The sequence below is a fragment of the Hyalella azteca genome, unplaced genomic scaffold, assembly GCF_000764305.2.
Source record: "Hyalella azteca isolate HAZT.00-mixed unplaced genomic scaffold, Hazt_2.0.2 contig12765, whole genome shotgun sequence".
NCBI lineage: Eukaryota > Metazoa > Arthropoda > Malacostraca > Amphipoda > Hyalellidae > Hyalella > Hyalella azteca.
Genome location: NW_025942713.1, coordinates 95,164 through 119,332, shown reverse-complemented (window position 1 = coordinate 119,332; position 24,169 = coordinate 95,164). Strand labels below are relative to the sequence as shown.

The window sequence follows — 24,169 nt, the reverse complement described above, 5'->3', positions numbered from 1 at the left end:
AGCCAAACATCAATAGAACGTATAATGCAAATCTATGAGGTTGAAAACACTTCACGTTTCCCGACAGGCCCGCGTGGAGACTCCAAGAACTTACAGCGGCCCTCAGAAGATGCCGTCACAGAGCGATGTCCGAGTGCCGGCACCGCCCTTAATCTGCACTCCTATCCGTCGGCTCTCCATGATGTCTTCCAGCCGTGAAAATATCGCTGAAGTCAACGACAGCTCATTCGAAGATGCCGCTCAACAAAACTGTGGACAAGTCTAAAAGTCTCCACTCAACATCCACTATAGTATACATATTATAATATGTATACTATAATATAGAATATTATTTTTGGCGCTGAATATTATGCCAGATTTGGCCGGTCGCTGACTTATGTAATTTTTGTAACTTGTTCACAGGAGATCGAAAAACTGGTATTTATACCAGACCATTTTCCAAACTAACGTTGAATTGAGTATATAGCAACAACTTTATTTGATATAGATGGGTAACAGGTACTTCAAGTCTGAACATATACGTCTAAATAGCTTTGTCTAGTCCATTCTTGAACGCGTTATTAATCGAGCTACAACGAAGTTAGCAGGGAGTTGCACATTAATGCATCCACTGGATCCTCTTCGCCCAGCAGGCGAGTCGAATCAGTCGAAACTGTAGAGTGAACAAGAAGTTGGAGATGAAAAAACGGCTGGCTATAGAGCCATGTTTAAAGTTTCACAGGAATTGATTGATAGTCAAGTTATCGATCATCCTATCCCTCAATAACCTTCAAACAACAGTTGTCAGATTGACAGAGTGATAGTTGCAATTTGCACGTGTTACTCTTGTCACCTTTTTCAACAATGCAGTCACTTGAGCTTCTTTTCAATCAGCCCGCAAAGTCCATTCGTTTAAGTCCATTGCAAATTCGTTCGAAACTGCAAAGTCCATTCGTTCAGTCAAATTGCAGTTTCAACTTTTGTGATGTTTATTTGGATTGATTCGAGATTTGAATTGACTCATTGAGTCATTCCCCCTTCATAGGAAGCTTATGAATTTCTGATTTCCTGTGAAATTAACATTAGGTATCAAGTTTGTAGGATGTATTTAAAGTTTTAGTGGACAAATAATTCATTCCTCTTATCCATAGAGATAAATTAGGCTGATGTAAAACTACAGGATCTGAATTTGTTGATTTCATATTGCTTATTTATTGACGAGTAAAACTGTAAAACTAAAACACCCTTGAAATTTGTTTCCTTAGAAGCTTATTTTTAAATCAACCAGAACAGTAAATGATTGAAAAAATTCAATGCAAGTACCGTACGGTCCGTACCTACTAAGTATGGAAGCCATGAACGCAAAAGCTAACGGTTTAACGCCGCACATGCAGCATTGTGCGGCGTTTGTCCGCACACCAGGATATTAATGAGTAATGACCAATTGACCATCACGGACAGGACGGACAGTGAGAGGTTACAAGAAGACCTCTCTGCAATATATGACTGGGCCCTAGTGAACAACATGCAGTTTAACGGGAGTTACGGGACCAAGTTTGAGGTACAGAGGAACAGGAAGAGCTGGAATGGATCACCGCTACCTGGCACCTGACAACTCAGAAATTGAAGAGAAGCAACTTGTTCGAAATCTAGGAGTGTAAATCCGAGTGTTGACTGTTGATGAACAATCAGGTCAATTTTGGTGATCACATAGGGAGCGCTGCCGTAGCCCAAAAATTTGACTCTTAAATCAGCCCAAGAGCCAATGCCAACCCTCTACATGCAATAGAAATAGTCAGTCTAACACGGTGAGTAACATCTATGCAGCTGTTATTCAGGCTACTTGCCTCATCTCGCCACACCAGCTTGAAACAAGCAATGCCTCAGCCCACAAGCTGATACTCCAAACGGATTACACCCAATAGCTCCTACACCAATTATTTAAGCCCATACCATCACTTCTTACAATTGCCGTAAGCCACAGGGTCCACAGATCGCACCAGACTGCCATAAATAAATAGGAACGGCCCCGCACCTGACTGTCGCATCACCTTACCCACTTCGCAGACGTAAGCCCAGCCCTGATGCTCACCAGCATCTTCTTCCTCCACACTTACCCCCTTCTCTCCACCTTTCCACAAAAGGGTTACCTAGGTTAGGTTAGGTTTGGTTAGCATTCTTCCGCAAGCTGGTACCGAAAGGCAAAAGGAGGGGGAGCAGGAGGTAAGCGTGTAGGTTTAGCCTCCAGAAGAACGGACAGGCTGGAGGGGTAGCAGTGTACTGATAGCACTGTGGCGCAGGGCGTTCTTTATCGGAAGTGGGGAAGGGGCTAGGCTGCATGGAATAGAAATATTTTGGGGTTTAGCGTGTGGGTTACGACCATTATTTTGGCGGCTTGCAGCTCATTGGCTTGCTGGTTTACATCCATGAAGGGATTTAGTCCCTGTGGCTTTCGGCAAGTAATCGTGTTGGCTAATTTGCTTTGCAGCATGCTTGCGCACCGCGCACGGGGTGAAGTATGAAAATTATGCTGGTATTGGCCATTGGGCAATGCTGGGTTATTTCAGTTATCCCTTTTGATCCACCTTTTCATTTATAGTCACCTTAGTCATTCACCTGGAAGAGCACTGTGAAAACTGGGAATGGGAAAGCTCTTCAGCTTGGGTGGAAAGCTTTTTAATAAGTGAACTTCCATTCTTAGAATTCCAGCCTGGTGCACAAGGTCATTGTCAATGCTCAATGGCATGTCCAATTGTCCATGGATGATGGATAAAGTAATATCACATTAATAATGTGGTAATTAATGAATATGGTAATATAATATCAATAAAGGAAAAACAAGTAAAAATCACAGAAAATGTCTTTTATTTTACATCTACATCATCTACAATGAAAGAGGAGGACTTCAAAGTACTGTTAGTAATGGCCCTAATGGATAAGTACACTCTGCATGCTTCAAACGTTTTAAAATTAACTTTTATTGCAAGTGTCCCGGATTACCCCATTCCCAGGGGTAAATCGAGACGGTTTTATTTTGCGTCTGGCACCTTACGAAGTTAGGTACGAATAGCATATGGGATTTTTTTGAAGATGCCATTGGATAGCCCTCGCAAAGAGCCATAAAATGAGCCTAAACTTGTTTCTGAAATGTTTCATCACTTTCATGGTAAGAAGTTATTAACAAAAAAGGCTCAAAACCATCCCTTTTTACCCCGTTTGGTGGTACGTAGGGGGGGATCTTGCACAGTCTCCCGGGCTCCCCCTTCTCTTGTTGTGATATGTCTGAATCCTGAAGGTCTCGCTCTCGAAGTTTGGCACCATTCCGGTTATCATTTTCCATGTGTACAGAATGACATACCTCTCCCGTCTCCTCTGCAGTGAGTACAGACTCAGTCGCTGTAACCTCTCCCAGTAGTTAAAATTTTCCATCCCTCTGATCCTGGAAGTAAAGGTTCATTGGACTCCTTCCAGTTGCCGTATTGCGCCTAGTGTGAACGGAGTCCAGAGCTGGCAGCAGTATTCAAGGATAGGTAATTACAACTTTACAAGGGCTCTGAAGAGTGTGATCATTGGTTCTGCTTCTCTCGTTCCGAACGTCCGCCAGATCCACCCCATCTGTCGTCTTCCTTTTGCGGTTATTGCCGGTATGTGATGGGACGACTGAAATAACCCAGCATTGCCCAATACCAGCATAATTTTCATATTTCACCCCGTGCACAAGCATGCTGCAAAGCAAATTAGCCAACACGATTACTTGCTGAAAGCCACAGGGACTAAATCCCTTCATGTATGTAAACCAGCGAGCCAATGAGCTGCAAGCCGCCAAAACAATGGTCGTAACCCACACGCTAAACCCCAAAATATTTCTATTTCATGCAGCCTAGCCCCTTCCCCACTTTCGATAAAGAACGCCCTGCGCCACAGTGCTATCAGTACACTGCTACCTCTCCAGCCTGTCCGTTCTTCTGGAGGCTAAACCTACACGTTTACCCTCTGCTCCCCCTCCTTTTGGTACCAGCTTGCGGAAAAATGCTAACCTAACCCTTTTGTGGAAAGGTGGAGAGAAGGGGGTAAGTGTGGAGGAAGAAGATGCTGGTGAGCGTCAGGTCTGGGCTTACGCCTGCAAAGTGGGTAAGGTGATGCGACAGTCAGGTGCGGGGCCGTTCCCATTTACGGCAGTCTGGTGCGGTCTGCGGACCCTGTGGCTTACGGCAATTGTAAGAAGTGATGGTATGGGCTTAAATAATTGGTGTAGGAGCTATTGGGCGTAATTCGTTTGGAGTATCAGCTTGTGGGCTGAGGCATTGCTTGTTTCAAGCTGGTTTGGCGAGATGAGGCAAGCAATAACAGCTGCATAGGTGTTAGACTGACTATTTCTATTGCATGTAGAGGGTTGGCATTGGCTCTTGGGCTGATTTAAGAGTCAAATTTTTGGGCTACTGCAGCGCTCCCGATCAAAAGTGGACTGTGGATAAAATGTTTCAATTTTATACTAGTACATTAAATTTGTAAACTAATTATTTAGATATCACTTATTTGATAGATATTTTTTATTTGTCTTTTATTTAATGGATTTTTTAAATTTTCCAGGCCTTTTGTTTGTAATGATCAGGTTTCAGTCAAGTATTTAGTTAACTAGTACTGTAGTACATATACCATACGTACTTTGGGGCGAGGCTTATGGGCACAACCAATCACAGCTTGAAAGCATCCCCATCAACCAATCACAGCTTGAATCACAGCCTGCCATGCGGAAATGGCTGCCATTTTTTTTGGAATGAGATAGGACAATTCTGTCAATTACGTTTACAAGCCGACACCTGGGTGCAACTTTTATGTAAGTAAAATTTTTTAATACGGTGAATATTTTTTTTGCTCCAGACCTTAGCAGAGGTACTTTTCCAGAATCGCACTTTTCACACTTTTTTTCAGCGATTTTTTAGAGATAGTAAATGTTTGATTTCTTGACTAGCTTTATATATAATAGGTAGATAGTAAAAATGTTGAAGTTTACGCCACTATTTTTAGTTTTGCAATATTTTGATTAGTTTAGCTGCTACAACATTTCTACGAAATGTGGGACGCGCGTCCCAATTTACCCCGCCCGTCCCTTTTACCCGCTAACAGATCTGCAGTCAGATTTCAATCCCTGCGGGAAGGATCACTTTCCGTGGCAGGACCAAGGCTGTTCAACGCCCTACTAAGGGATCTAAGAGAGGGGGAGTTCACCCTGGAGACCTTCAAGAGACAACTAGACGTGTTCCTGAGCACAATCCTAGATCGACCTCCCCTGCAACACTACCAGTGGTAAAAAGCAAGCAACAGCATTGTGCATCAGGTGGCCCAAATGAGGGTGGATGAATGATAATCAGAGGCGGCAATCCATCGTGGCCTGGGACTGCTATGTCCCTAACAAATACTAAACATACTAAGGATTGTGACAGTGTTTGCACACGCAAACCACTGGACTTAACAAGAACTTTCTACCCTGCAGTATTTTGGCACTACATCATATAAGTAAATAGTGACGACCAATGATGCACTAATTTTTCGATAAGTGAAACATTTTTTGCCGAGCAAGGTAAATGTAATCAATATTCTTTGTTTTTAATCCATTTTTTTTTTCTTAACTGGAGCCTTTGCTTACTGAGGTTCTACTGTAAATGCGTTTTTAAGGGTGTCCCGAATAGCCCCGGGGGGGGGGGGGTGTCCTGAGTAGCCCCGCCATGCGGAAATGGCCGCCGAATTTTTGGAATGAGATAGGACAATTCTGTCAATTACTTTTTCAAGCCGACACCTGGGTGCATCTTTTATGTAAGTAAAATTTTTTAATACGGCAAATATTTTTTTTGGCTACAGACCTTAGCAGAAGTAACTTTTCAAAATACCATTTTTCACCATTTTTTTCAGGAATTTTTCGAAACTAGTAAATGTAGTATTTTTCAACTTCCTTTATAGGTACTACATAGATAGGAAAAATGTTGACGTTTACGCCACTATATTTAGTTTTGCAATATTCCAATTAGTTTTGCTACTATAACAGTTTTATGCCGTGTCGGAGGACTGTCCCGAGTACCTAGCCCCACCCGTCCCGAGTAGCCCCGGTTGACGGTATGTAAACTTTTTATTTCAACTGTTATCAAAGAGGATGAATATTTGCACCCCGCTTTTCGTAAAGTGTGTGACTTTTCCCGCATTTTCTTGATATACGTATGTCTGTTTAACTATTTTTTCTTCATTTATTGCTACCCCAAACATTTCCGAATTATTATTCTAGTATAAGATATAAGCACTTGAAGCCAAAAGGTAGGTGAAACTTCCGTAGATTAAAGCACAACCAGACCTTTGGTTGTCATGCTCTCCTGCAGGCAATAAATATTCTCTTCAAGGTAAACATGCACTCTTCTTTCCCTGCTCTTTGGTCTGGTTAATAAATTAATCATCAAATTAAATGAGCTGGAATATAGCATTTTAAATTTATACGTACATGATCTGTGCAGTAATTAGAACATTCATGTAAATGTGTAAATTTTTATCAGAAGTTCATCAAATATGGTTAAGACATGCATTTAAATTGATATTCTATTTCTGTAGACATTTTTTATTAAAGTCTAGAAATTAGCATGTAACAACACATTGCACATTGCTTAATAATCTGTAATATTAATATCAGCCCACTGAATTATTATCATACTGAATTACTGATTTAAATTATTATTACTGTGAGTGTAAATAATATGATTTACCGGTATATGATAATAAAAAGGCAAAAATAAATACTTAATTTTAAAGCAAATAACAGGAGTGAAAACCATAATGATGCGAAGTACCGTGGTACGGATTACCATTGTAAAAAAATTTGCATCTATATTTGCGCAACTGCTACATTAGCATTACATGAGACTGCACGTTCAAATAAAGTTTGTATCCTAAATTGTTGAAGTCAAAACATGCCCAGTAGTAGTTTCTGAGGGAACCACAAGCTCATAAATCTCTCTCTCGGCGCTGTCAAGTGCCCTTTCAGCTCCTTCCCGGACCGTGGGTGGCCAGCGGTCGGCCAGAGCAGGTTAGCTGCGGCTGCCCGCTGGCAATTCACCGGCCACCTAAAGCCGCCCTTTGCCTCAAACAATATCCTTGAGGCCTGGGGTGTGTTAGCCACAAATATGTGGCTGAAGTGATAACGAGACCAAGGGCTGGTGACCGCCTAACTTACACGTGAGTGCAGATTTTACAAATATCTCCTGGTCTCAGGGAACTCCGACTTCAGGGAACTCAATATTTCAAATTATAAATTAGTTAAAATTTATAATTATAATATAATAATTAGGTATATAATATAATATATTATTTATATAATATAATATGATAATTATGCCAAATTATAAATTAGGTAGTTCACATTAGTTAACAAATGTATGTCTCGACGTAACTAAAAAATCCCTGCACAATTATTAGTGCAGTTCATACCTCACTATTCTCGTGCACCCTCGGCCACGTCACTACACAGCCAGACACTGCCGCTGAAATTTACCCTCAGCTTGCCCAGTGTGCCGAGCTTGGAGTTGGAGTGTCCATGAACGGCCCTCTTAATACCATCAAAGGGGGTAAAAAGGGATGGGCGGGGTAAAAAGGGAGAGTCCTCCAACATTTTGTAGAAATGTTGTAGCGGCTAAACTAATCAAAATTGTGCAAAATTAAAAATAGTGGCATAAAGTTCAACATTTTTACTATCTATGCAGCATAAAGCAAGTTGAGAAATCCTACATTTATTACCTCTAAAAAATCCCTGAAAAAAAGTGAAAAGTGAGATTTGGGAAAAGTACCTCTGCTAAGGTCTGTAGCAGAAAAAATATCTGACGTATTGAAAAATCTTACATAAAAGTTGCACACTGGTGTTGGCTTAAAAACATGATTGACAGAATTTGCATATCTCATTCCAAGGAAAATGGTAGCCATTTTGGCAAAACAGAGTAGTAAGGGACAACCCCCCAGGGTAATAAGGGACACCCTTAAAATTGCATTTACCATAGAACCTTGGTTAGCAAAGGCTCCAGTTAATGAAAAAAATCAATTAACAACAAAAAATTTTTATTACATTTACCTCGCTCAGTGAAAAATTTCACTTTATAAAAAATTACTGCATCAGTCATCACAAAATTGTGCATAGAATGTCACAAATAGAATTGAGCACTGGGCAACAAAGAAATAAAAGTAAGTAACTTAAACTATGATTTATTTCTCCAAAAAATATGATGGTTGTCACTAAAATATTCCTTCCTGTTTCAGGTAGGTATGTTTATTACAATCTTTTTTGTTATAGTGAAATCACTTGACTCAATTAAAATTGTGCAAAATTACAAACCATCCTGTAAGCTTACAGATAAAGAAGAAATGCTACATGGCTGCTGATATGAAGCTTGCAGTGGACAAGGTCGTTGTCAATGCTCAATGGCATGTCCATGGATACCTCTAATATCACATTAATAATACGGTACCGGTAATGTATGGATAAGGTAATATTATATCAATGAAGAAAAACCAAGTAAAAATTACAGAAAATTTCGTTTATTCTACATTTAAATCATCTACAAAGGAAGAGGAGGACTTCAGAGTACTGTTAGTAATAGATGAGTACACACTGCATGCTTCAAATGTTTATAATTGAGTTTTATTTCAAGTGTCCCTTTTTACCCCATTTCCAGATTAATTCAGGAGCCTTTTATATTGCATCTAGCACCTTACAAATAGCATATGGAATTTTTTAGGAGATGCCATATGATAGCCCTTGCAAAGACCTTTAAAATGAGCTCAAACTTGTATATGAAATGTTTCATTGTAAGAATTTATTAACAAAAAACGCTCAAAACCGTTCCTTTTTACTCCGTTTGACGGTATGCAAACTCTGCCAATCATGTTTTTAAGCCAACACCCGTGTGCAACTTTTATGCAAGTAAAATTTTTTGACACAGCAAATATATTTTTTTTGCTACAGACCTTGCAGAGGTACTTTTCAAAAATCTCACTTTTCACACTTTTTTTAGTGATTTTTTAGAGGTAGTAAATGTATGATTTCTTAACTTGCTTTATGCTATATAGATGGAACAATATTAAACTTTATGCCACTATTTTTAGTCTTGCAATATTTTAATTAGTTTAGCTGCTACAGCATTTCTACGAAATATTGGACTGTCCCTTATTACATCGCCCATCCCTCATTACCCTGTTTGACGGTACCGGTAGATGAGTACCGGTACCCTCAGTTTGTTTCAAATGTTTTAAATTAAGTTTTATTTCAAGTGTCCCTTATTACCCCACTCCCAGGGGTAATTCAGGAGGCTTTTATTTTGTGTCTGGTATACCTTACAAAGTTCACATGGAATTTTTTTGGAGTTGTCATACAACAGCCCTCACAAAGGCCTCTAAAATAAGCCCAAACTTGTTTATGTAATATTGAATGGTAAGAAGTTATAAACAAAAAATTCGTTTTGCAATATTTTGATTAATTTTGCTGCTACAACATTTCTGTGAGATGTGGGATGAGTGTCCCAATTTACCCCACCCATCACTTATTACCCCATTGGATGGTACTGATCAATAATTTATAGTACTCTTTTTACAGTTTACTTGAATATAGCATTCAATTTTTAAATCTCAAGTCTAACTGAATGAGATTGGCTGCTAAAAAGCTTTTGCTAGGAATAACACTTTTTTTTTCATAAATATAGTAATTTTAACAATATGAGAGCAAATATGCAAATATTTAGTGGTTGCCCAATTTCAACCTCTACCATCATGGGGAGGTCTTTTCATATGCACCATCTTGTGTTGGTGAAAAAAATTATTGCAATTACTTGAGTTGAATGCATTTGTTGAATTTTGCCATTCTCATGAATGGCAAATTAGTAACCTTCTATTAGTTTACATTCACTTGGCCATGAATTTTATGGCAAGACTTAATTCTTCACAAAGGTGCAGCAGCATTGGTTTTTCATTGGTTTAAAGCAGCCTCTCTCATTGAGTTTGATAACTTGATTTCATTATTCCTTAAAGCCAATTGAAAAATTGAAATGAAATAAATGTTCTGACTAGAGACTTAAGTGCCAGTTAAACAGTTTTTTGAAACTTCTATTTTTCTTAAATAAGGGGCATCTTGATTATGATAATAGGTACATTCTTCCCTACATTATCTGCTGACCTCTGATCATAATTAGTTAATGTTTCATAGACCATGTTTGTTTCAGATACTCATTCCTTGTGTGCCAATATTTTATAGCTGGTGCTAGTCATGTGTTTCAGTCCCAAATTGGTGCCAATTGCATTTGTGTCTTAAGTTAATTTTGATAGGTAGTTTAGTGTCGTAGCCTTTTTGTGTGATAGAAGAACACTTGTGAGTGCTCATTAAAATATGTTGAATTGCTTTTCACAAGAAAATTTGAAAAATAATGTAGTGTATTGAAACTGATTGAAGTGAACCATTGTTTGATTTTGAAGAACCTTGTGCAGTGTTTCAAGTAGCAATTTTCTCAGAAAACTGAAATTTGTTCAGGTGCAAAAGTGTGTTTTTACAGCATTTCCATAGTGATTTAAAACTGCAAGCTCCTCAAAATGGCCAGCTGTAACGACATCATTCAATACTGGCTGCTCCCGCTGCAGACAGATGGCACTGTTGTCACAGACGCAGCTGAACTCAAATCTTTCTGTCAAGTTTACTTGACTGCTCTACACCCTCACACTGAGAGCTACATATGGAACCAAGACCCCTTCAATCTCAGAGTTGTGCAGGAAGATGTGTCTCATGGCCTAGAAGGTGAGCTAATTAATTTACATCCTAGATTTTATACAGTAGGTAACTGTACCGTACCAATAGTTTTTGACACAAGTGTAGGTAGAATATTTGTTCAGTTACATATATTTTTTGCTTTTATGATGGGAAGTCTGTGTTAAATGTGCAGAATCAGAATAAAAAATTCAACATGTTTGGCTATTCACCAAATTTTACATACCAGTATCATATGAGCAGTTGCTGCAAATCTTCCCCATTTGCCTTAGCCATGCCCAAGACTGATAATTTTGCTTCAAGCTATTTCAGTTTCAAACTTCCTAACAACTGATTTTGTTCTTGTTATGTAAACTTTTTAAGATTCATTTATATACTTTTTAAAGAACTTCAAGGACTAAAGCTCTAGTGTAAATTTGTTGGTTCGTTGCAGCTTCCCTGCAGTCAAAGCTGCCACATTCCCATTGAGTTGTGTCACTCTTCTCTACCAGGTGGAGTGGGCAGTCACCTGTACGGGGAGAGCTGTGTGGGGGACTACATAGAGGACGAGTGGTTCATTATGTTCCTCTTGCTCTTCTCTACCAGGAGAAATGAGCAGTCACTTGTACGGGGAGAGCTGTGTGGGGGACTACATAGAGGACGAGTGGTTCATCATGTTCCTCTTACTCTTCTCTACCAGGTGGCGTGAGCAGTCACCTGTACGGGGAGAGCTGTGTGGGGGACTACATAGAGGACGAGTGGTTCATCATGTTCCTCTTACTCTTCTCTACCAGGTGCAGTGAGCAGTCACCTGTACGGGGAGAGCTGTGTGGGGGACTACATAGAGGACGAGTGGTTCATCATGTTCCTCTTACGCAAGCTCTCATCTGAATTCCCTCAACTCGTCATCAGGTTTGTACATTTCGGTTCTCCAGTTACTTTCTTTATTTAGCCTGATCTCTTGCTAAACTCTTTGTTTAATATTTAATTTTTCAATTCTTAGGAGTCTTGACTTTTTCTGCCAAGAAATGCCAGCACTTTTTGCTGAGTCTCTCTCCTCGTTTAAAATTGACATGTAGAAATATTTATTCATATTTTTCTGTTCTTCACATGAATATCCGTAACCATTCATACTTGTAAAAGGAATTTGGAAACCTTCATGAACCCGTTGAATATTTTACATGTTTGGAGCATGTATTTGAAGTAGGTACAGTGTTAATGATCACGATATTGTACAAGGAATTGAAGCACTAAAGCAAGATTTGATTCTGAGACAAATATTGCCGCCTTGGTGCCTTTCAGAAATTTTACTGCTCAGCTATGTTGCTTACATGACTAGGTAGAAGAATAACGGGAGGGATGAGGAAACGGAACAGAGAAAATATTCCTTATGAAATATGTATTGGCATCGCATTGCCTGGCTACTACCCGCGGAAAAGGTCTACGGATTTTAACTCATCGGATTTCTCATATAATGACGGAGGCATTTTTATGACAGGATTTTTAATGCGAACATCTCGTTACGCGTAGCTGAACTTTTATATATTTTGTAATATGTTTGTATAGTTCTCAAGAGAGGCACGCGTATGTGATATGTCGTATAATAATTAGAATTAATCAAAATGAGACTAATCATCTAATCTATTTGGCAGCATCGAAGAACAAGGCGTATCGACTATTCCATAGCACAGGCCAATTATGAGATGTTGACAATCATTTTCTACATTTTATTGCAAAAATATGCTGTCCGATATTGATTGGATTCGATCTGATTTAAGATTGCATTCTTGCGAGTGTAAATGCACTCGTGAACTTGTGAAATGACAATTAGAACGAATTTCTTCTAAAAATGGATCAGTTTATCGAAAATAAATTGATGCAAATAAAGTGATCCAGGGTTCATGTACGAAGACCCCACGTAGCGTGGAGGCGGGATCGACGAACTATCTCGAAATAGTTTTTTATTCTCAATATGAGGTAATCCATTAAATACTGCGGCTTTTTCTGACATACTTTTCAATCCTATGATTGGTTAATGTTGGTGCATATAAAGGTGACACTTGATTGAAAACAAGCAATGCGAAAAATATTTGCCGAGAGTATGCATAACAGCGTTTTTTTTTTTTTTTTTTTAAATAATTTCTGTTCAGGAAATCTATTCATGCATGAAACATTGTTGATAATATGATAACTAAAACTTTACATCTGCCTTGTCGCATCCTAACTTTATAACCGTGACTTTCGCCGCAACGCTAATGTTTTCTTTTTTTTTTTGTTCATTTACGTTACTTTAATTCAGACATCAAGTAAGTTATCTAATCCCATCATTCCAGTGTTAAGGAACTGATTTACATCATGTCATAAACAGACAATCTATGATGATTTGATGTCCTAATGAAGAACTAATATATCATGAACTCTGATGAATAAAGAATGAAGGTCACAACAATGAGGCCTATTGAGAATATTTTAAGCGACGGCAAATGGCTGCCTTTCTCGTGCTCCCAAATTAACGTCCTTAATGTACACCCTAATTTACTCCGTAATTTACATCCCTACTTACCTACATCCATTAATTGACAATCACTAAACTTCGTTCGCTTATTTACAAATTTTGATTTGTTTTTCGACTCTTTCATTTTACATTATGTCACAACAAAGCTGTAAAACCGTCAATACTTTGTGCGATATACCGTGTATTTACTGATATTTATGTAACTTTCATAAATCACGCACAATACGGTAGCCAGAGACACTAAGTGGGTACATCTGACACGCGCGCTTTCCACGGCGCCGGTTACAACATCTCGATCTGACTCTAGGACGGTCACCATTGTGATGAAAGTGCTCGATATTACAGGCATGTTTGTAAGATTGCAGTTCCTTCAGTTCTCTTGCTCGACTAGCAAGGTTTAGGCAGAGTTTCAGATTGTACTCGTTTTTTTTTCAGTTCTAGGCTTTATTTGATGTCCGATTGTGTTTAATGAGATTTCTTACCCAGATGGTCATGACACAAGGCCTACACTTTTTTTCATTTTCATTCTAAAATTGCGAGTTATTGCGAATCTAATCAAGTCCTATTCCGGAGATCTCAAGTCCATGCAACAGAACAATTTTACTTGCAAACTTTTCTACTTCATTGAAATTTCAATTATATCCTGGAAGGGGAAAAATAGCGCTCGTACATTCATAGTGATCATTTTCTCCGTCTAGAAATAGATCCTATTCTCTACCCTGTTTTTTTGTGTGTGTGACGTTCGCGGCTTCCGAGTTATCGAGGAAGGAAGGAAGCTCGAGCAGCTTGTTGGTGGACCACCTTGATAGCTGTGGGCCTTGGCCTGACTTATTGCGTGCCCTTCACCCACTGTGTAGACGGATGCGTGCCCTTCACCCACTGCCTCACTGAACTTGACCGTGACAAGAGACACCCTCGCTGCTTCTGATGTATTCATCCGCCCCTCTCCTCCTGTTGCGTCATCAGGCGTTGCTGTGCGACTGTCTTCATAATTCTCTACACTCTTCTGAGCTCAATAGCTGCTCGATGAACCGATCACGGCGGTGATTATTCAGTCTGATTACATGAAACAATATGTGCATCGTCAGAATAATGTAAAACCATTTTTGAAGTTAAGGAATAATGCTCCATATTAATCAACCTAAACGAGGCATTCATAGCCTTGAACGTTTGGCTTCCTGCGAAAATCTTAACACATGTCCCTAAAAAACCTGACGCAACTAATAAATAAATCAATCGTTACAAATTTTGCAATGAGATATCTAGGTGTTGCGTTTACTCTTGAGGCAAGTTCTTTCTATTGAGCCTGGATGACAGCTATATTGACTTAGCTGACCTGAAGAAAACGAATTATCGCTTCTTCTTAATTTCGCGCGCTCCTAAACGGGCTGTAGTTTAGGTAAATTGTATTGATTAATTACTGAATTAAAGTAAGCTGTAGGCTGTAACCCTCTTATACTTAAGTGTCCACTGGGATGCCGTGACTTGTGAGTTATTCGCGCAGCGTGCAGCTCGGGTGCAAGTGTTGAAGTGACACAACCATTTTTCAGCAGCCTGGTCCTTAGTTTGCTCGGTACTTTTTTTGTGTACCTCACCTCGCAGTTCTTACAGGTCTCGAATTGCGTGCAAAGTAGGTTTCATAGATTAGTGGCTGCGATCTAATTACTTATTTGTTATATTGAGTTCTATATCGACTGAATTCTTCAGAAATTTCCTGATATATATCTATCGTGTGCACTCGATAAATAGTCATTGGGTAAATGGGAAATGTTAAATTTTTATTAATGTTTATTTAAATCCGCATAACTTTTATTAGCTTTCTCATGAAGAAATTCAGATTCGAATTAAAAATAAAACAAATAGACTAAGTATTAATGTACTCCAATTCTGAATAAACATAAAATATTATGTTGATTAAAGTCTTGTTCGATTAATTATATGAGTAATCGAGTACAACACTTACCCAAGGTGCCTAATATAGTTTCATTATACTTCTGCGGAAGCTGGCTCATAATAGCCTGGAACTGAGCACTTAGATAGAGCTAAGTTGCGCTCCGCTATATATTGCCTCGCCTCTGCNGGCTTTTCCCTGATGACTTCTGTTGTATCTGTATTTTTTTCATTGACCTCAGGGTCTATTGATAAAAATCAAAATAATTCCTCCGCGTGATTTCTGTGCCACTCAAATCTACCGTGTATATTTTTGTTTAATTATTTTAATAGAGTAATTATGTAATCAATTACCATCAATCTAATAATTATTCAAGTAATAATTAACTGCCGACGAATACATACGCTACGACCGCCTCGACTACCCCTCCATTGCGTAAACTAATTTTAATTAAATTTATCCTCCGTGCTGTTAGTTAACGATGCTTTTCAAGTACTAGATATTCTTCTTCTTTTGATGCTTTGATTTTTAATTAATACCTACATCAGAATGCCCTATACGACGAGGATTTTTGATCAAAGACCGAAAAAAATCAGAAATTCGATAAATGTTGACTATAAATTTTTGTGCGACATTTGCATTTGTGTGAAACATGTGCACTCAAGAAATGTTACTCAACAGTAACATTTAAATATACTATATTTTCGCTAGTGTAGTAAATTATGTGCACGATACATAGTTTTTCATAGCAAGTGCTCCAAAATCAGCCTACAACAGTTGTGAAATTGACCTTAATTGATATATTGGTTATCACGGAACACTTCGCTTGAAATTGTTACGCTTTCAAACGAATTATTATGACTTATGTACGCCGTAGTATTTCTAAACAATCAAAAGCGGGGAATTCAAAGAAAAAATGAAATGATCAAACTATTAATTTATCATGGACGTTCCAAGTGATATCCTCGTTTTTTGCATAGCATTGGAGTTTTTGTTTATTTGACCCTGAAAATCGCTGGCGCCAATAGCCGTGGCGCCAAAAACAATATTAACTTCTCCTTTCATCAGCAGAATTTTTTAGTCTGGTAAGTGTTTGCAAATGAAGTGACATTTAAATGAAATGAACATAATAAACCAAATGAAACTAAGAATAGACCCTGCCGGTAATATCAGGTTAAATCAACGTTGAAACAACGAACTTCGCGACGTTGAACTAACGTTGAATATCAGTCCGGAATGTAAAGCGAATCAACGTCATTTTTTGAATGTCGTACATTTCAACGTCGTAAACGTTGAAATCGCGTGAATACTGTGACATTCATGATAGAACATGTTAACCTGACAAAACCTTATATAAATACCCTGTTAACGTCAGAATTCAGCGCTTTTTTAACGTTGAAACAACGTCGAAATGTACGACGTTGAAAAAATTTACGCTGATTCACTTTCCATTCTGGACTAATATTTAGCGTTATTTCAACGTCGCGAAGTTCGCTGTATCAACGTTGATACAACCTGACGTTGAGTGCTGGGGGAAGTTTTAAGTTCTCATTTCATGGCTTGACCTTGAGTGCCGCAGGGCTCAGATTATATTCATGCGAGAAAACATCTAAACCTGTGCATACTGCTTAGCAGCTAATCATAATGACTGGATATTTATTCCTATACTCGCTCATGTATTTCTTTACCTAGGTTTCAAAAATCTTATGCGTTTGTCACGACTTGGCCGTAGTGCTTAGAAGAATTTACTTAGAAGTTAGAATTTACTATATTTCAAGTTTGTAAATAAATTTTTTAAAGACTTATTTCTTGTTATTTTAGTTGAACGAAGCGCAGTTACCCTACTCGTGTGATCGTAGTTTTAAAATTGACGTGTTTTGATTTTTCGTGCTCTCAATTCACGTATTTACTAAAATATATAACTTAACAAGATAATACATGATCATAATGTCTACATAATTCGTGTGTAAATTATGTAATTCGTGTAATAATATCATCATAATATGAACATAATTATCGCTAAGTAATTTAGGAAAAAAGCTTCCTACATTGCGATGGTCAAAGGCCAGAAAACGATATTTCCTGAGCAACACAATTAGCATGTTTTGGCTTGGGATGTTTGACGGATGTTGGAGTCAAGCTGCACTTTGACGTGTACGGACGAGGGTGTTTGGCTTCCCATGATGCACCTTTGATAAAGGAGTCAAAAGGTGGAGCTGATGCAGGGAAAAGGTTTCACTGCTAAAACGTATTTTTTCACACAATTCCGATGACTCATCAAGTGTTCGCATTGCAAGCTTCCGTGGGAAGTGCTGCTTCTTTGTGCTCTAAATTATATTGCTGGTGCATCATAATAGTGGCGTTGCTGGTATCACACAACGGTCATTCACCTCGCTTTGAGTCTGTTGATCATAGTATCAGTTGCTACGTCTTAATCTTTCAAAAGGGGAGAAGATGAACGACACGACGGTATAGGGTGCTTAAATGAAGCTAATAAAAGAATTATTTTTTTTTCGCATCGCGATTCGCCGCTCAGTCACTGCTGGCAAATGCTGTAAAATGCTCATTCACATACGTGTTTCTGCGTTTATTAATCCCGAAATCATCTTTTAAATTTAATCTATTTTTTATCAGCGGTACGTAATTAATTTGATTCGTCTTCTACTCGTTCCAAGTTATGCTGTTATTCAAACGCGCTCTTTTTTTTCTACCCGTTAGCCCTTGGATGCACTTGGCTTGCTCCTGAAAAGATTCTGCGGTGACTTGAAATTAACGGACGTGGAAAGTCCGAATTCAAATAGCTGGGGAGGAATTTCAGCAGTGCAAGCTCACGGAAATACTGATAAGCGTGACGTATGGTACTCGACGTCAGATCTGCAACCGAGCGCCTACTGATAAGCTTTTTTCACTGCGCCGGAGTTGCTTTAACCGAAAATGGCTGCGAAATAAGAGTTTATTTCGAAAATTATAGTTTATTCATTATTTGACTTTTTCTGATTATACGGTTAAAAGTTTGTGCATGTCATTACAGTTTATGGCAAGTCATTTGCATCAGTAATTGTTTTAATCTTTGCTGTCGGTTGGCTTGAAATATTGATTTCAGTGTCAGTTAGGATGGCAGGAAATGTAAGGAACTTGTGGGCGAAACAAAAATTCCTGTAGCGACTGTAGACTTCATGAAATAGCCTTCTGTGACTGCACTGCTTCTTCGATTTGTCCTTGGATATTATGGGATTAATAATATAATTCTGATTTCGTTCTTTGTATTCATTGACTGCCACAAATTCTGTTATTAGGCAAATTTCATGTAAACGATCAATTATTCTTTAATGAAGGCCACAAATGGCTTCATTAAAAATGGTATTCACACCAGTTTTCGTTACTATTTTGGATGTTCCCTCGCGCGAGGTGGTGGTACAAATAACACTGCACCAAAAAATTTTTTACAGGAGATTTTGAAGTTATTAACATATATCGACTAATTTTGCTACGCTGATTTAAAAAATCATAACCGTTTTGCTGTATCACATTAGGATTTTCAGTTCCTGATTTTCAGTATTTCATATGATAGTCGAAAAAAGTAACTTATTTTACCATGAATACTTCGAAAAATAAAAAAAACTTTTAAAATCACGTTTTCTTAACGGACAAAAAAGAAAAACATTAACTCTTACATAACATTAAAGTTATGTAAAATGTTATGTAATGTTATGTGAGAGTAAATGTTTTTATTTCTTATCCGTTAAGAAAACGTGGTTTTTAAATTTTTTTTATTTGTTGTATTTCATTGTTTTTTCATTGATTTTTTTTTTAATTATTACTTCTGATGATCAAATATTGAATTGTTAGGCAGCATAAGCATGTATGCCAAATTTCAAGTTTCTATGATCTTCAGAAGTGCTCTAAATTAAGGTTTGAATTTTTGATGACAGACAGACACGAAGCGAAGCTAAGAAAAACGTGGTAATAACAGAAATTATAGAAAACTTATAAATGTTTGAGGCATTTGGCTCTACGTTTGTGCTGCTGTGTGCTATTAGCGTTGCACGATACTGGAACCAACAGAAGTCGCCCATGGTGTTCGGGTTTTGTCGCCTTCGTTATAACGCATCCCCATGAGTGAAATCTCTTGGCGTAATCGCTTGTCGTGCTCGTCCGTGGCAGTTCCCAAGTTGTCAGGGAAGAAGTTCGGGTGCTCGTGTTGGAATTATATTTTCAGGGATATACTGGAGTCAAATGTTCTGAATGACTCTTGCATCGGTTGTACTGTTCCTTCAATGTCTGCGTATCGTCCCCTATAGGAACTTGTCTGTCGCAGCTTTGAAGCTCCTCCTCGCTGCCAACTCTCTGGGGCTTAGAGTTTTTAAAAAAGTCTCACTATTCAGTAAGTGTCGGATTTGTGGTTCAAAAATGACACCAGCCTCCATTTTTCCCTTTTACAAGGTGTTGCCAAACTTCTCCTTCAGGTATAATAGCCCAAGTCCATTGAGATCCATTATCCGGACGAAATTGTTATCAAACCGAGCTTTATGTGGAGGGATGGAAGGAAAATCTAGCTGGGTCGACAGAGGCGAAATGCTTCATGTTGTGTCCACCAGGACTCATGACTTCTGTTATGGACATAATGGACACTTATGGCAGTGTCCATTATGACTTCTAAATTATGTAAGTATTTCTGTAATTGAAAATCCTTGCATAATTAAGCGAAACGATTTTGATTTTTTGTATCACAAGACCCGAATTACTTAACTACCGGTACTTTACATATCTCCAGTAAAAAAATGTTTTTAGAGTATGTTGTTCAGTGATTTTATGAGAGTATTCCGTAACTAAAAAGCATGACGTAATTCAGCCAAATGGTTAAAAATAATCTGTGGATTCGAATTAGTCTAATTATTTAACACATCTCCAGTAAAACAATTTGTTGAAATATATTTTTCAGTGTAATTCATGGCGGAAGGAGGTGAGCTGAATGCGTACTTGTAGGTCATGGCGGGTTACCCTCTGAACTTGATAATGGGCGTGTCTGAGATGTCGGAAGGCAACCTCGCATTGGCTCCCAGTTCAAGCTCGCACTTGAAAAAAGAGCAAGAACCTTGTAGTGCGGACGCATTAGTGGTTGCTCCTGAAACAGCATCTGTGCGAGCGGGCGTCAAGTGCCAGTTGTTTCTTCCTCGAACTGCTATCATGAATAAATTGATTGAGCTTGTTGCAAAGCAAGGAATTCATCCGACGGCACGCGTACGTAAGACCCCCGAGGAGGAAGAGCTCTAAGGCTATATATATTGGTAGGGTTAGGTGTGTACCGAGAGTAGAGCTTGGCTGAGTCGCCTGCTCCACACATCGTAGTGTGGCTCTGAGGTGCTAGCATCCTGCCACTGGGCGTCAGACGCTTGCGTGCGTCCTAGGCTGCTGTACTGCACATTGCATTAATACTTCACTTAGCTTACGTGTGTACTGCATTGCATTATTACTTCACGTAGCTTACGTGTATTTAGTTGGAAAACTTATCTGTATGGATTTGTTTAAATAGATTGCATTATTACTTCACTTAGCTTACGTGTATTTAGTTAGAAAACTTATCTGTATGGATTTGTTTAAATAGATTGCATTATTACTTCACTTAGCTTACGTGTATTTAGTTGGAAAACTTATCTGTATGGATTTATTTAAATAGATTGCATTATTACTTCACTTAGCTTACGTGTATTTAGTTGGAAAACTTATCTGTATGGATTTATTTAAATAGATTGCATTATTACCGTACTTCACTTCGCGTGTATTTAGTTAGAAATTTGGGTAGTATCTGTATGGATTTATTCAAGTAATTTCAGTGTTGAGATTCGTTCATTTCGTTGTTTTTTATTTAGATTTTTTTCAGTGAGCATGACTTCTTTTTGTAGTGAAGCACTTGATTTTCTTCCATGAAAATGGAAAATATTTTTTGTTTCAACTCGAATTCTTCATATATCGAATATTAATTCGTCATATATCGGTATGATTCTGAAGAGCTAAGCTCAATGAGAATTTAATAATTTACAGTCTAAAATACCTAGCCGCATCAGAACAGTTCAGTCTAATGAACTCTTGCCTATTATGAACTTTCTTTGTAATAAGTCTGTAATAATTGTTAGAAAATAATATCACTGTTTCTCATCAACATCGGGCTAGTACTTTTTTGGTAGGGATGGGGGGAGGCAAATAAGTTGTTAACAGTTCTTACTGTGGTAATGAATTATTGGGGCATTAGTCATATTAGCCTGTGCATTTTTTAGTATTTGATTCCTTAAGTGTAGGATGTCTTAGTAAATGTGTACCTACATTGAATACTAATCGTAGTTACCTCATCATCATGTGATACACGTTTTAGTGCATCCTACTTCCTGTGGAACAGTTCATTATCAACAGTACGAGACTGTTGATGGCCTTAGCGCTGTAGGTTGTTGGTTGAGCAAGACACGTCCGGTAGTAATTGTGTCATCATCACTGTCCGCGATCAAATTCCATCAATGCACTAGATTTTTTGCGCAGATTACCAATTGCTTTCTAAAGCAATAATTATCATAAATTGAGTTACTCAATCGGTGACATCTCCGACATAATGGGTGAAGATCACAGCCGACACTGCAACTGTGACCGCTGCAAGCAGCAGGGCGCTAAAAAGTGAACATGAGGTAAGCAGGCATGCTCGTCCTAGTCTTAACAAGAGTCTCACATTCAAACCAAATTTTTATTTTCTAATGATGAGTGTTTTTTTCTGAAGAATTGTTTACGATATCGTTATTGGCTCTTGCTTTCATCGCTCAGAATTTAATTTAGTTCATATCTTTTCTGGTTCATAATTGATGCAATTAGTTAGGTCTGAATATGATTTGTTCTTTTACTGTCTGAACCGGATAAATGTCTGCTGAAGATTTTAATATGAAAGCGGTTGAACAAAAACCTGCGAATTAAGTCCTTGGATTGGAATGACGTTGACCGTGTGGTGGGGGGCGAGTAAGTAGAGTTGTCAACCGTATGATATTGTCTTAATACGGCAACACCAATGTGATCTCACTGAGTCGGTATAGTTGTGCCCATGCAGCTTCCTATGAGTGTGAAGTAGAGTCAAGGTCAATATTAAACTGAAACTAAATCTAAACATAATTTACCATTTGCACGCATGGATTCACATTCTGATCGTTTTTTTTTTTTTGGTGGTATAGTTGAATGACAAACATGTTTATTTTTCCTTCAACAGGTGCTTAACTACAAGAAGCCCTGTGCCCTGGCGCATCTCGAGTACCCTGCCTTCAATACAAGCTGGAGAGAAAGAGTGGCCAGGGCCAGAGCAAGGATGGCTGAGCATCACCTGGAATATTGGAAGATTATGATTATTTTAAATTATCAAGAATCTTCACTGTAAGGAGGGCGCCGAACATCTAAGCGCCACATTTTTGGCGCTTCCCTGAATTTTACCCTTAATTTCTGTGTATGAGGAACGATTAAAATTTCTGTAATGAGGGCTTCTCAACGAGGTTTGAATATAATCTGCTTGATGTCCAGACGTGAGCGGCTTTCTTATCAGTGAGGAGTCCGACTCTAAAAAATCTTGTCTGGTTCAGCGATGATAATCCTGTTATATTTGGCTAATGGACGAAAAAATTTCATTGTAATTTTCATATAACTGCTGCACAAGATTGAAAGGATAAAGAGCCGATTAATATTTTCTATTTATAATTACCTAACGTTACATAAGAAACTAAATAAGTTCTTACCTATCTTTTTTTAAATCTATTTAATTAACAGGAAAATATTCGCGACGGTTATTTTATTGATGTCAAATTCTCTAAACACTACGACCCGTTAAAATTTGTTTGATTGTTGATTGTCTTATTGTATTGGAAAATCAAATAAAATATGTCACTTCTACTCAGCATTGTAACACATGAGTGCAATCAATTTTTGGTTTCTGGTTTCATATGTAAGCTTTAGATTATTATTCGTGTCCACATAGTTCTATCAATGCGTTATTAAGATAAAAATAAATCGTGTCAATGATTAGTTCATGGCCGGCATTTCCGCTCAAAGGCTGCGTTGTTTCTAAACCTTGGCACTCAATTCACTGCTGTGGACGTCCTGCGTGTGACGTTTAAGTTCCTCAAAAGGCCTGAATCATGACCAGAATTACGTCTGTGCATAAAATATAGAAACTGTTTCAGTTTGCCCAGTAGGACTTGAATTTTTTTTTTACAAATAACGCCCTCCCACCACCTGTGAACGTTACTGTTGTGTGGCAATTTTGCTTCTTGTGTTCAGTTTTGATCTCTTTGTGCAAGCGTGTATTGTACCGTCTATGTATTATTTCATATTTAACTGGAAATATATGGATGTTCATGTTGTGCATCTTGTCGTAAGTGTTGTACGTTTTATCTTGTGAATTGTAACGCTAGTCATGAATGGAAGAAAGTCGATGTGTTCGTTGGCTTCATTAATTCTTCGTGACGTACCGAAAAAATGTTCTGCTAATTTTTGTTTCGCTTACTGTGATGACTTTCTTATTTTAAAGTTGTAACGTGTTATTTTATGTAACCTCTCATTAAAACTTATGGTAGAGCCGGCATTCAGAAACATTTCTTGTGCTAGTTGTTTCAATACATCATTTCCACCATACGATTGTTTTCCTTTTTTTCCTACAAACACAGTTCACTCGTTAGGCGAATTGAAATTAATGTTTACTATTTTAACAGTTAATCAGAACCTTATAGGCTTCAACAATTAGTATGAAGATACGAATAAGTTGGGTGTTAAGTTTACAGCATCGCCTGAAGTATCTGGTGCAAAAATTTTGATTTTCTATTGTTCAATGGATTATTATTTTGAAATCATTTTAAGTATCGTCATTTTTAGTTCATTCGCACTAAGAGCTTATGTATGTGATTGATTGTACAACATTTCGTAAATGCATTTAGATTTTTTTTTCTCGTAAGACTCGACTAATTTTTTGTTTCAATGGAGGTGTTCCTTTTTGAATGTGTTTCAATTTATT

At 38.1% G+C, this 24,169-nt stretch overlaps 1 protein-coding gene and 1 long non-coding RNA gene across 3 annotated transcripts in view; both read left to right on the top strand.

Moving 5' to 3' along the window:
* Positions 1-10,209: 10,209 nt before the first annotated feature.
* Positions 10,210-24,169, top strand: part of LOC108683423 (protein ecdysoneless homolog) — a 42,421-nt gene continuing 28,461 nt past the window's right edge. Inside the window, exons 1-3 of one of the 2 annotated variants that reach the window (XM_047883375.1) lie at positions 10,210-10,786; positions 11,436-11,496; positions 11,591-11,647. In XM_047883375.1, the coding sequence (XP_047739331.1) occupies positions 10,585-10,786; positions 11,436-11,496; positions 11,591-11,647 (320 nt within the window). In that variant the 5' untranslated portion in view covers positions 10,210-10,584. Of the gene's footprint in view, positions 10,787-11,435; positions 11,497-11,529; positions 11,648-24,169 lie in introns of both variants that reach the window. The other variant, XM_018172737.2, reaches the window with a different exon arrangement.
* LOC108683425 lies at positions 19,118-23,793 on the top strand. Its single transcript, XR_001931610.2, has 2 exons — positions 19,118-21,815; positions 22,382-23,793. It is a non-coding gene; the product is annotated as an uncharacterized LOC108683425 (long non-coding RNA).